The following is a 13,898-nucleotide window of genomic DNA, read 5'->3' as shown; positions in this document are numbered from 1 at the left end:
TACATGAATTGCATAATAGAGATACAAGCAAGAATCATTAAGTTCTATGAAAAACATAAGCATTGACGAGGCACTCGTTACTATGATTTGCATGAAACTTATGCCAAGGATTTACTTAACACAATCGTGACTAGCGACTTTTACTACTCATGAATATAAGTTCATAACGATTAGGTGAAATTCCCTTATACTCTAGCATCATATTTATGCATGCAAACTAAGTATGCATCCCTAATCAACATACATAAACATGTTATCAATCAAATAGATAAGTAAATCGAATTCATAACTTATGAAACGCAATTAAAAGTAATCAAATCATATTGCAAGCATTAACATGGTTTCGAATCCCCCCCTAGCCAAGGGGGGTTTAGTTCCTCATTATTACAAAACAAAGATAAACAAATTTAAACATTGAAAAACAAAGGAAAGAAAGCACCTAAACGTTCCAACGATCCATGTTGGATAGCAAGTGCGTCTAAGGACTTTTCTCCTTCTCTTTGCCGCAACAACAAGGTTGGAATGATGTTGAAGGGTTGGTTATTTGGAGGAATGGATGGGAAGGGGTTTAGATATGTAGGAGAGGCAAGGAAAGGCTTGGAGAATGGTTAATTTCTGGATCATTTGAATGAGGTTGCTGCCATGGTATTTATAGGAAGAGGATGGACATGTTTAATGTAAAAATCTGGTGGAATGAAGTAGGTAAGGCATGGCAAGGTGGAGAATTGTTGGTGAGGGTAGGTTTTGAGTCATCCACTCACATGTCATGGTGAGTTAAGCATTGCATCATCCACTCAAATGTCATGGTGAGTTAAGCATTACATCATCCACTCAAATGTCATAGTGAGATAGGCATTGCATCATCACTAAAAAAATCTGGTGGAAGTAAAACAAAGGGAAGGCCACGGCATTGATGAATTTTATGGGGTATGCATGGTTTTGAGTGAAGTTTTGGCCAATCCTTTTAGAAATTTATCCCTTCTTGCAACTTGTATTTGTTTCACCAGATTTTTAGCATGTTCTTAGCCTCTTTTGTCTTCAAATTCGTCCATCCATCTTGCTCATATCATATGTAATCCATTACAAGCTCAAAACTGCTCCAAAATGCACCAAAATGCACTTTCTTGCTACCTTAGCCCTTTGGACCTACAAACACACGAAAATGGCTTAAAGTACTAAAATAACTAAGAACTAATAACGTAAATGCAAGAAAACTAGTTAACTAAGTTGCATAAATATGCGTCTATCAATGGACTTGGAATAATATTTCAAATTAAAATTAGCAAGACTTCACTCATATCACTTGTGACTTGTTATTACCCTTTGAACCTATTTCTTGGGATCTCCAGTCTATAGGTTGGGTTGCTATCACAAATGACTCAATTTTCTATGGGCTTTAGTCCCATCCCTTTCGAGGTTTTCCAAACTTTTTCTCATGTTAGTCCTTTCGTCAAATGATCAACTAAATTTTCTTCAGACCGTATATGACTGGAATCGTTTTCTCCCATAAAGGGGTATCTGACAGTAGGTTTCTCAACCATCCTTCTTCTTCTCCCATAAAGGGGTATCTGACAGTAGGTTCATAAATTTTAGAAGAATTAGAACCCCCACTATTCCGAAAATTAAAAAGAAATTTATTCTCTTAAAAATCAGCATCAAGTGACTCAATTATGACATTTTATCAACATTCAATTTAAACATTCCATCAGTAGCATATCCCTTTCCCACAAAAACCCCATTTTTAGTAAGAGTATACGTATCTGCTCCAATGGTTTGAATAAATCCAGCCTTATTGAGAAGAAAGCCCGAGACCAAATTCTTCCTTATTGCTGGAGCGTGCATCACATCTTTCAATATCATGGTTTTTCCAGAGGTGAACCTCAGCTCCACCTCTCAAGTACTAGCAACATCAGTTGAGTGCGAATCACCCAACAACACCTTCCTTCCATCAGCCATAGAATAAGTCTTGAAAAGAGAACGATCATAGCAAACATGGCGAGAAGCACCAGTGTCCACCCACCACCCCTCGGATCCATCAACAAAGTTGATTTATGATATCATTGCAATCAGTTGCTCTTCAACAAGATTTGCTTGTGGAGCAGGGCTTTTCTTATTTTTGCAATTCCGGGCAAGATGGCCCAGCTTGTGACAGTCATAGCATTCAAACTGTCGCGAATCAGAAGCAGCATATGAGGGGGATTGGTACCTATTCTGGAGATGAGAGGGATTTTGATTCTGAACCTTGTTTGTGTTGTTGTTGAGGCGCTTGTTGTGATTCTTGTTTTGAATCTTCATGTTCTTCCCATTTGGCTTCATCACAGCTAGAGTTTGGTTTTGGTTGAAGTTGGTAACCTTCTGGTTGCTTGACACGACCAAAATTTCCTCCTTCAATTCTTGTTTCCTGGCCTCTTCCTTAATGCGAAGTCGAATGATCAAGCTTTCCAGGGAGAACTCTTTTGTCTTGTGGCGAAGTGAGTTCTTGAAAATTTTCCAGGTTGGTGGCAATTTATCAATGATGACGGCAACCTGAAATTGATCATCTAAAACCATACCTTCAGAAATAATTTCATGAGCAATTTTCTGTTAATTCATGAGATTGTGCTTCAACAGATTTATCATCAACCATCTGATATTTCAAATAACGACTAACAACAAATTTCTTAGCTTCAGCTTCCTCAGTGTCATATTTTTTCTGAAGTGCCTCCCATAAATCTTTAGCAGTGCCATAATCAGAGTAATAGTCATAAAGGTCATCAGTCAATCCATTAAGAATATAATTCTTAGCAAGAAAATCATTTTCAATCCAAGTTTGTGAAGCTTTGGTCTGTGCAATAGTGGGCTCTTCAGGGAGAGTTGGTTTGACAGTGGTGCAAAAAGAAGCCAATTTTTTTGTGGTGAGAAAAAATAACATATTCTGCCTACAACGCTTAAAGTGGAGACCCTCAAACTTGGAAGGCTTGTTAAGGTTAAGTGTGGTGTTGTTTTCAGATTCCATGGTAGATTGATACCGTTTTAAAATTGTTGTAAACTGAAATATAAAGGAACGAAGTTACCCGAAAAAATGTAGAACCCTTGAGTGGTGAATGATTCTTGGGATGAATCGCGGACTAAGTCGCTCTCTTTAAAATGTTTCGCGGCTCTGCCCAAAGTGTGCAAGCAGTTCACAAACACCATGTCGTCCCTAGGATAAAACAGCCCAGAACCTTCTTCTTCTGATAAGTTCTTCCTTGCACAATGAAAGAACCTTCGAACTCACACATTTTCTATATGTTGCTTTCAAAACTTAATTTAAAAAAATAATAAGATGTTTCTTTTTCTCCTCTCCTTTTTCTTCGAAACAGGGAACATATATATATGCAAGACAATTAAATATACGTTTCAAATTTTTGATATTCAAGGGCTTGAAAATCTTTAATAATAAAAACTGAAGAAACCAAAATTGTCAAATAAAAAACGTACATACTCAAAGGTCAAAAAACCGTACATATTCAAACCTAACAAAAGGAACGTACAAGACCTAATCTTCTTCTCTATTCAGTGAAGGAATCCCACCATTTAACTTTCTTACGTTTCAAAAGTAGTGGATGAGATTACTCCTCATCAAAAGGTAGGATTAAATACAATTTAGGTTATATATATATATATATTTAATGATTGTAATAAGTCCAAATATAAATACCACAACGGACAAAAACATAGCAATTAAAATATTTAAATAAAAACATATTTACTCCAACAGTCTTTTTGAAGAATGACTTCATTTAAATGTTATTGGTCCAGAGGCTTCTAAGACGATATTGTTAGTCTTTTTGAAGTATGATGATATGTTTCTAGGTATGACATCAAGAGGACTATATTATCTCACACTATTGGATATATGGCTAGTTCTAAAAATTAGATGACTTTTTGTTGATAATTATCATGTGTTTGTTTATCTGATGCATGTCTTGTTACAGTTTGAATATGAAAATTCCTTAGACAAGACAAAAAATGCAATGCATATTTTAGAATGCAATTTGTTTTTTTCACTTCATAGTTTGTCTTAGGTTTATCACTTATGGCTTGGGGTTTAGCTCCCTTGTTTTGGGCTCCGCTTGAAACCAGAGACGTAAACTCTAAGTTATAAGCTCCACTGCGCACCCCAAAAAAATTCTAAACCCATACTCCTAAACCACCCCAAAACCATGAATTCAAATCAATTTATCAATAAAACAAATTATTCTGAATTTGCAAACAAAAATCCAATATTGGATGTGGTTAATCAAAATAGAAATTTGAAAAGCAAAGTCTGAATTTAAAGGTAACAACTAAATTAGAAAACAAACACTATGTTGAAGTGTCTAAATCCAAAGGCATAAACAGAAGCACAGAAAGGAAACTGTATTATAGTATCTAAATTTAAATGGTAAAAACAGGATCGGGAAACAGACACTGTAATGCATTGTCTGAATTCAAAGGCAAAAAGAAGCACAAAATTGACATTACATTGCGGTGTCTGAATTCAAATGGATCTTCCGGGAGGCCGTTTAGTAATTGAAGGGAGCACAACTTGATCTTGATCAATTGAACCATCATCTTCCATTGCTTTCCCAATTGTCGGTACAAAAAAAAAAGATATTCATATACCTTTCGATAAAAATCTGCCTAGAAATAATCTTCAATGTAATCATAAACACAAGCAGTAAGTGATATAAGGGCAATTAACGCATGTGCACACAGAAACCCATCAATCTGCCAAAGACAATGAGAACAAGTCTTTAACTCTAAATCAACCATTAAAGACCAATCCCCAATCACTTCTAAAATTGTTGCAGTCGAACAGTGAATAGACCAACACCTACCAAACTCTAATGCACCCTTCAAAGTCTCCTCTGTCTTCGGACAAAGAATAGTCTACTTCTCAACTTCCAATCTGTGATTAGCATTTGACACCATCAATTTCTTTCGAATGCCTTCCAACAAGTGCAATACAAGCACCAAAATTCTACCCAACAAACATCAAAGCCGTAGTTAACTGAGAATTCGATGTGAGCTCAAATTTCAGAGCAACAAAATTATCAAATCAAATCCACAACCATAGGCAAAGCCAAAATTTAAAAAATTCAAATTTCAATGTAATACAAAATCACAAAACTACATCAGTCTGATGCAAAGAAACAAAGAAAACGCATAAATAATTGAATCATAGAAATATAATCGGAAAAAAAAACACACATACCTCAATCTACAAAGCTCCATATATGATTGATCTCCGAACACCACCTAAATGTAAAAATCTTAGAAGATTTTGAATTGTATGCATCAATCGAGCGTCATGCTTGAACTCGAAGTTACAATCACATAAAAAATTCCTTCACCATTGAAGCTCTTGCATGCGAGAAAACTAGTAGTTACCTAATAATTGTGTCCAGGTAAAAATGTAATTCTATAATGACTTATAGTACTTGGACCTTCTTTATTGTGTTATACCTAAATAATGTAAATAGCCCTAATTAAGTCCAGAAGAAAACTTGTACAGTGATAATGCTATATGATTAATTAATAAACTTTTTATTCATTTACGGTCAAATTTCCTTTTTCTTTTTTGTGCAAAAGTTTTGAGTATTTAACCCCCTTATTTTACCCCCCCCCAAAAAAAAAACCATTTCTTTCACCCAAACCCGGAAAGTGTCAGGTCCAAAGTCCGAGACACAATTTAGACCCACCCAAGTCGTCGTCGACACTCGACAGTACCATCACACGAGAGAACAAAAAAGGTGAGCGAGAAGAACGAAAAGAAGCAAACGGGAGCAACTCGAATCCGTGAGCTGAAAAATGGAAGTGGAGGTCGACGAGAAGGAGCTGAAAGCCGCCGGAGCCGAGCCTTTGACCGACGGGCGACACGGCCTCCGCATCCATGGCTGGGAAATCGAGTCCCGCAAGCGCTCCATCCTCAGCTCCTCCAATACCGAACTGTACGCTCTTGATTTCCAATTGGGTTTTCGATTATTACTCTTAATTTCAAGTTTTGCAAGGTTTATGTTGTTTTAGGGATTTTTGGTGATGTGGGTTGTTGCAGGTGGGAGCAAAAGCTTCAAACTTGTCACATGCCGGAGATGGTGTTTGGGGACAGTGGATTGTTCCTGAACCATGTCAAGAGCGGGGCCACGATTCACTTCAATGCATTTGATGCTCTGGTGGGGTGGAAGAAGGAAGCTCTGCCGCCGGTTGAAGTTCCTGCTGCGGCTCAATGGAAATTCCGAACGTAACCACATTGTTCACCATATGCTACTTTTATGTATTTGTATGGGATTTTGTTATTTTTGTTCTTTGGTGGGTAGTTTTGTGGCACTCAATTGGAAATGTCTACCTCTTTCGGTTTCAAGGATGATTGATGCTTTGGGAGGCCCTTCTTATGATTTGTACCTCTAAGGGATGAGAGCAAAAAACCCTAAATGGGAATGATAAGTTCAATAGACAGGATAGAAATATATTTCGACTAGTTCTCTCTAATTTATGTTGTGATTTAAACTCCAGTTGAATCATGTTGGTCATGAATCTAAATTGTAGGTTTTGGGAGGGAGATTTTTGGGTATTTTCTATCTTTTCGATAACTTGCTTGAGGGATGGAGTAAGTTGTTTTCTTACTGATAGAGATACAAATTTTCAGTCTTACATTCTTATTCTGAATTTGCAGTAAACCTTCCCAGCAAGTTATACTGGACTATGATTATACATTCACAACGCCGTACTCTGGAAGTGAAACCATTAAGTTTGATGCGGACAAGGTGCATATTTTCTCTTTATCTATAATTGAGCATTTTCAAATTTTTTCTCTGTTTTGTTATAATTTTATGCCTGAAGTTGGGACTATTCCACAAGTAGTTGGCCAAGTTTCTCCTACACATCGGGCTAAATGAGTACTATTTGTTTAATTTCTCTTGCAACTTGCAGTTGCAGTATGGTATAAAACAACCTTTGTATAAAAGAAGGAACTACAGGGCTTCTGAATGGTGCCCTTCCATTATTTGTTTGGTTACGAAATATGCTAGTGATATAACTTGTTTAATTGTTATTTTATGTGGCAGCTTGAAAGAGGAGAGATCTCTAAGGAGACTGGAAATCTTCATTGGGAGGACTGCAAAGAAAAAATTGATGTAGTTGCATTGGCTTCGAAAGAGCCTATTCTCTTTTATGACGAGGTGGGTATCCTGGCTGATAACTTTAACATTTATAGGCTGTGCCTGAGCAGACATGTGTGTACCTACATTCTCTTCCTTATATGTATACCTGCCATGACCAAACTCATCCTTGTAACTGAACAGGTGGTTTTGTATGAAGATGAACTGGCTGATAGTGGAGTGTCACTTTTAACTGTAAAAGTGGTAAGTCATCGATCTCTATTTGTCTGTTGTGTCTTAATCTGCTTTTCCAACGGTATGAGGTGGCTGGAAGGACTTATCATGTTACATTTTGATTTTCTAGAGAGTCATGCCGAGTTCTTGGTTTCTCCTCTTGCGATTTTGGGTGAGTTTAATTTCTCTGAATTGACTTCTGTCCCCCCTATATGATACCAACCAAACACAGTTTATCAATTTATATTTTGTGTAGATAATCGTTTTGGCACAAGATCTTAATTGGTTACCTCTGGGGCTTATTTAAGAAATATTCTAACTAATTATACTTCGTTGGGATCTTTGTGATAATATCAGTCACCTATTCTTTTATGTTTCCTTAATGCTGTAACTTACTGATTGAGATCTTCTTACAGCTTAGAGTTGATGGGGCACTAATGAGGCTAAGAGACACTCGAATGCATTGTTCTTTTAGCGATGATGCAAATCCCATTATTCTTCGAGAAAGCTGCTGGAGAGAAGCCACATTTCAGGCTTTAGCTGCAGTAAGTTCAAATCAGTTATTGCAAACAAATTATGTTACTACCTTTCTTTCTGACACTATCTCACATAAGTTATTGAAAATGAAGAGGCGTTTTCTGCTCTTCAAGGTGTCAACTAAAAAGATATAAACAAACACCATCCTCTTTTTCAGCGTATCAAGTAAACTTTTTCTGAATTTGATTTCAGTCTATCCGTTAGGTGGGTTGCTTAAGAAATTCGTCAAGGTTCAATCATTTAGATTCTTCATTGGTAGATGGAGTTTTTATCATACAATCCTTTCCTGTAGGTTTTGAGCTTCTAACTTGATTAGATTTTGTCACGTGTTCATAAATAGCCGAAAATAAAAGTAATAGTATGAAAGTTTTTACACGATTATGCGTAGAAGTTTGCTGGAATTTAAAATACAGTATCAGTTTCTATCATGTAGTATTATGAAATTCTGAATTAGGGATTTTATCCGGTTGACTTATGGATGCAATTGTCTTCATGTCAAGCCTTGTTTTCTACTACGCTAAGAAGCATGGATACGACAGTTTTGTTGCATATCCCGTATTGGATATTCGATTGTATACGATATGCCTTGTATATGTATCTGTGTCAATAGATACGGCGTTGACTGACGGATGTAGGTATTCCCATGTCTGACAGCGGATTTGGGTATCCGTATGTTGAAGGCCTTGTGAAGAAGATCACCAGCAAAACCCTTTTCAAGACTAAACGTCATCGTTCTGTAGTTGTCCAGGCTTTTTAAATACGACCTGCCGTTCCTTTGTTTATGTATACAAAAACGACACCACAATCTTTCTATTCTTGGGTTTAAATGAGGACTAAAGTCCAACGACCAGAATAAAATCTAATTTTTATCTCACTTAAAAATACGTTCTAAATATATATATATATATATATATATATTATTTTTTTATTTTTTTATTTTTTATTAGCCATATCGTGTCCTTGTTTTCAAAAATTAGCTGTATCGCCATGTCATGTCGTATTGTAGCATTATATCAGTGCTTCATGGCTACTCGGGTGCCTTGTGGTAACAAGGAGTGATTTTTTTTTTTCGTTCAAATAAGTTAATATTTTGGGTCAAAGACTTTGAATAGCAATAGGAGAAAGTTCGTTTATGGTCTTCACTATGGGCTTTGGTTTCTACAGATTGTAAAGACCTGATTTTTTTTGTCAGTTTTTCGGCTTGATTATAAAGCTGTCTTTTTAGGGGAATTTTTTTTTTTTGGCTTTCTGTGTGTTTTCTTGTTTTACCCTGTCTTCACTTGTAAGTTTATTGTCGTGGACAATCCCATCTTGTTTCTTTCACTGGTAATTGTCTTTATTTCTGTCGTATCCTATAGACTTGAGATAATTAACTGCTTCTTAATAAACTAACCAATGCTTTTTTCCTCTGAAGGCTATATGTTTTCCAACAGTTCCTGCTAGTGACTTTTTCATTCTTCCTGTTGGCGCCTTTCTTAGTTTAATGTCTTTCGTAAAGTGTTTTCTTTTCTCATTTCATAATTAAATGGTGCAGAAAGGATACCCTTCTGAAGATTCTGCCTACAATGATCCAAGCATCATCAGCCAAAGGCTTCCTGTGATCATGCATAAGACCCAAAAGCTAAAGGTACCTGGTAATATGTAAGGTTGTAAATTGTCTCCCTGCAAGAGTTATTTTTCCTTTTTTGCTGGGTTCTATTGAATGTAAACTCTTCTTTTAAAATTCCCATATTTCCTTACTCTTTGTCATGTTTAGTAAGTTCTCTTATTCAGTTAATTTGGAAAAGCAGAGAGAGAAACTTGTACTTTATGCTAAATTCGTCTTGCTATCTTTATACAATGCTTCTATTATAATTCTGTTGATACCAGAAAGCAAAAGCGATAGCACATGAATTAGCAATATATTTGCAAAATTGAAACTTTGATATGAGTCCATTTAGATCTTAGCTTAACCCACAAACAGAATGTCCACTTACAATTGCTCGCGTTTTTATAGTTCATTAATTCATACTTAGTGAGGAGTTGGAGATAAACTTTAGTAGAAGCAGAACTAAATGTACTGCAACCCCTTTATCGTAGTGTAAAGGAAGTTCCAAATGATTATCCCATTTTTATTATCATAAGAATAATTGAGAAAGATTATCATAAGAATAATTTTAGCATCATATCATATTATATTATCATAAGAAATAACTTTAGCACCGTATTATATTTTATACTTGATTAAATATTAATCAAGGGAAATGATTTTTGCACACCCTTTTTTCCCTTCTGCACACCCTTATTTATTTCTATCCATTGATTCTACTTTGCTTTATTTGATCGAAAGGCCAGAAATAAATATAGGTGTTAATCAGGAGAGGGTGTGCAAATCATTTCTGTTAATCAATTGAAGAAAATGGTATAGGATACCTGATAACTGAGGGAATGCATGTAACTAGTAGGCATCACAAATAGATACTATGTTGTATTTGACATATAATAGTCCCTATAGGAAAAGGGAAATTGGCATTTTTTATGTCTTCGTAAGCACCTTTGCTGTATCCGGTAGGATAAACTCAATTGGAAAGGTATTGCTCGGGATCTCATTCTCTCTGCTGTTGGCATGATATCATGTAAGAATTAGTCGTTAGCCATCTAATCGGTTAGAAAAGAAATGTTAGGAACCACATAGAGGCACTGATTTGGGTGGGATTGAGAGAAGTAGCGTACATGTTAAGAGCGAAAGAATTTCCTCATTCTCATATTAAGAGGGTAAGGGAATAAAGTTGTTTAAGTGCAAGACTCTTATCTTTCGGATAATTGGATTACAATCTAGGTGTACAGTCTTGACCCTGTCTACAGGCTACTGAAACTTCACATGCATGCAAAATTTGTCAGAATTATGTATTTACTTTCAAATTCTCTGATTTTTTAAAGTTGGTAATATGATTATACTTTGACCTTTCTCAAGGCCTCAGGGATGTAGCTTTTGAGAAGTAAAAGCTGGTTGGGTTGTGGTAGCTTTTAGGCTAGAACATTACTCTCAAATAAGAAAAACCATAATATTGTTTGCGCTATATATACAACAAAACTAGAGATTAATAATCAGGGGAAGAATAAACAAACCCCAAAAGAACTCATTGCGATGAAATATAATGCTCTTGAGATTATTGCATGCGTCATTGAATAGGAAATAACTTGAATATTACAACATGCCTAAAACAGTAGGAACTTCTCAGTATCTTTACTAGTTCATTAGGTAGTACAGAGGTGACTCTCCAAGTAGGCCTCTAACCTACGCTAGTTCTGTACTTGATAGATGAAATAATTAACCTCTTCGAAATAGTAGTCATAAAGGTAGTAGGATGGGTGGATCAGAGTCGGAGGTTTAAGTCAAGCTTGCATGGCTCTGATTGCGGCTCTAATGCTTGTGGATCCAAGCGGAAGCTGCCTGGCCACATAGAATCCATTACATCATCCAGTGTAAGAGGCATCATGCTAAACCTTGCATTGGCATCACTAAATCTCGCTACAAGTGAAGTTTCATCTCTGCTTGGCTTGTGCACAAGTGAGTGGGATTGAACGCTGAGTGATCTAACCGTAGAAGTAGCAAAAGGAAAACCCATCATTGACATCATTCTTTGGGACTGGTATCTTCTTGCTGCACCTCTTTCTCTCTTGTGGGCGTTCTGGTGACCTCCTAATGCCTGCGAGCTGAAGAACTTCCTCATGCAGAAGTTACAGGAGAAAACCTTACCGGAATTCGGTCTTGCCTGTGAGTCCATCTCTCCTTCTGTTGAAAGGCTACCTAGGCTCAGGTTCAGCCACTCTCCTCGATTAAGATCTTCAGTTTCTTCTCTGTCATCGTTGCTTATCGAAATTCCATTTCGCTCTTTATTTAACATTGTTTCACTTTCTTTTTCTCCCTCGGTGATCATTTCTCAATTTCAAATCAAGTGCGGGTGTCGAAAGGAAGTTGATGACTGGTTGAAGGGTTAGATCAAAGAGGAAGAGAGATGAAGAAATGGAGAGAAGCAGTAGAAGGTAAAGTGGAGAAAGCCTGTGTTTTATTTTATCTCATCTAAATGAAGTGGACCCCACCTTGTGATGCTTTGTGCTCTAGGGGACATTGCTTATGTCATCTTCACTGTTGCCCCTTTAAAGCTTAGGATTCTCCACTTTCATCTTCCTCCTTTTCTCTGTTCCTCAAATGGCACCAACTTTATATTTCCTTTTGGAGTAACTGAAGAGTTACAGTGTTGACAGTCCTACAACAATTCATCACTAGTAAAAAACATTATGCTAACCATTTATCTCAAGTGCCTGCCACCATTGCTTCTTATCCACCAACTATACAACTGAAAAGCCGGTTCTGGAATAATCTGTAGGGGCATCAGCAGTAAATCAGAACTTCACCTTGCTTAGTACTTTTCAAAATGTAGTTGCAGACCTGAGCGTAGCCAAGGCGGTTGGAGCAGTTTGCGCAGTCTTTCCTCAAACCCACGTTCGAATCCCTCTTCTCGTAGTTAAGATTTGATTGGAATATCCTATTAGCATGTAGCAGTAACTCAGAACTTCACCTTGCTTAGTTTTCAAAATTTAATTGCAGACTTGAGCATAGCCAAGTTGGTCGGAGCAGTTTGCTCACTCTTTCCTCGAACCCATGTTCGAATCCCTCTTCTTGTAGTTAAGATTAGATTGGAATATCCTATTAGCATGTAGGAGATAAGTTAGTTACCCACGAGAAAATTGCAGTAAGTAGTAAACCCTTTCATGTCAAGTAGGTATGAATGGCATTAAAGATAGAGAACCAACCTACCAGTAAAAATATGCAAATGCTGAGTGGAGATGAGTGAATGATGAGCTTCAGAAAGATGAATGCAGCTAAAAAAATTTATGTGACTGTCTTGGAAGTGGGGATATAGTTACTCTAGTTTTGATTGCCCATTGGTTTTTAATTTGTGGTGGGGTAGATTTGGGGCCCACAGAATTAGCAATAATGGTTTAAGAAAGTAAGGAAATAGAAAACCAGATAGAGAGGTATCTTGGGTAGCAAAGATTTTTGGTGTTCTCTTTGGGACAATAGTATCTATGTGGATGTGGGTCTCTTCCTGTTGGAACTGGGAGTGAGAGCCACTCGTATTTAGTCTTTTATTTCTGACATAAATCAAGCACAAGAGTACAAGAGGAAGGAGTTTTGTCCCCTTAAAGTTCTCACTTTCACACACTAATCACTCATAAAAAGTGATTAAGACATGATTTCTGAGCTTTATTAAAGTGTGTAAGACTCTCTCTCTCTCTCGCTCTCTCTCTCTCTGATAATGCTGCTAGTAGGAAAGAGAGTTTTGATTAACATAATAAACAAATGTGATGCTGAATTAATGAGTCACAGATAGCCCTCAAGGCTTTTTGATTCATTCATACATGTTGTGGGTAGATGTTTTGCATAACCAACCGGCATCAAAAGCCTTTAAAGACTAGATCTAGGTCAAGATGGTAGTATATTTTTATGGGTAAACTGCTAATTTAGTTTCTGATAGAAAATATCATGAGTGAAAATTAGGTCCTTAAATTATATTTTTCAAAAAAATTAGTCATTGAATTATAAAAATCTGTCAATTACATCCTTAATATTATATTTGAAGCTACTATATTCAATTTTTCGTCAATTTAAGTCATGCTACTTGCATGTGATACACATTGAAGGGTAGATTGATAATTTTACATAAATAAATAATGTATGGAGTTAACTTTGGATGATAATTGGAGTTAACTTTGGAGGTAAATTAGACGTTAGATTCGCAATCTTTATGAAATGTTGGCTTATAGGCGAGAAAGTGATGGTATTACACCTAAAGTGTGTTAAGTGACTTAAGTTGACGAAAAATTGAATAAAATAGATTTGAATATGATATTAGGGATGAAATTAGCAAATTTTAATGAATTTTGGGCATATTTTACCGAAAAAATAATTTAGGGATTTAATTTTCACTGAGATGATAATTTAGGAATTAAATCCGCACTTCACCCTATTTTTTTGTTACA

At 36.3% G+C, this 13,898-nt stretch overlaps 2 protein-coding genes across 2 annotated transcripts; one reads left to right on the top strand and one right to left on the bottom strand.

Annotated features, from left to right (window-relative positions):
• The first annotated feature begins 5,719 nt into the window (after positions 1 to 5,719).
• On the top strand, positions 5,720 to 9,725 carry LOC126586781 (TIP41-like protein). The gene is made up of 8 exons (XM_050251731.1): positions 5,720 to 5,954; positions 6,059 to 6,244; positions 6,677 to 6,767; positions 7,068 to 7,181; positions 7,305 to 7,364; positions 7,465 to 7,506; positions 7,751 to 7,879; positions 9,406 to 9,725. Exons 1-8 carry the CDS (start codon positions 5,815 to 5,817, stop codon positions 9,514 to 9,516), a joined length of 873 nt encoding a protein of 290 aa, XP_050107688.1. The 5' UTR covers positions 5,720 to 5,814; the 3' UTR covers positions 9,517 to 9,725.
• A 1,274-nt stretch (positions 9,726 to 10,999) lies between these two features.
• LOC126586782 (zinc finger protein 7-like) lies at positions 11,000 to 12,490 on the bottom strand. Its single transcript, XM_050251732.1, has one exon. It carries the CDS (start codon positions 11,789 to 11,791, stop codon positions 11,228 to 11,230), a length of 564 nt encoding a protein of 187 aa, XP_050107689.1. The 5' UTR covers positions 11,792 to 12,490; the 3' UTR covers positions 11,000 to 11,227.
• Between the last annotated feature and the right edge of the window lie 1,408 nt (positions 12,491 to 13,898).

This window comes from Malus sylvestris, chromosome 10 (assembly GCF_916048215.2).
Source record: "Malus sylvestris chromosome 10, drMalSylv7.2, whole genome shotgun sequence".
NCBI lineage: Eukaryota > Viridiplantae > Streptophyta > Magnoliopsida > Rosales > Rosaceae > Malus > Malus sylvestris.
Note: the sequence above shows the minus strand (reverse complement) of the source record. Positions and strands in the feature narration are given on the sequence as shown.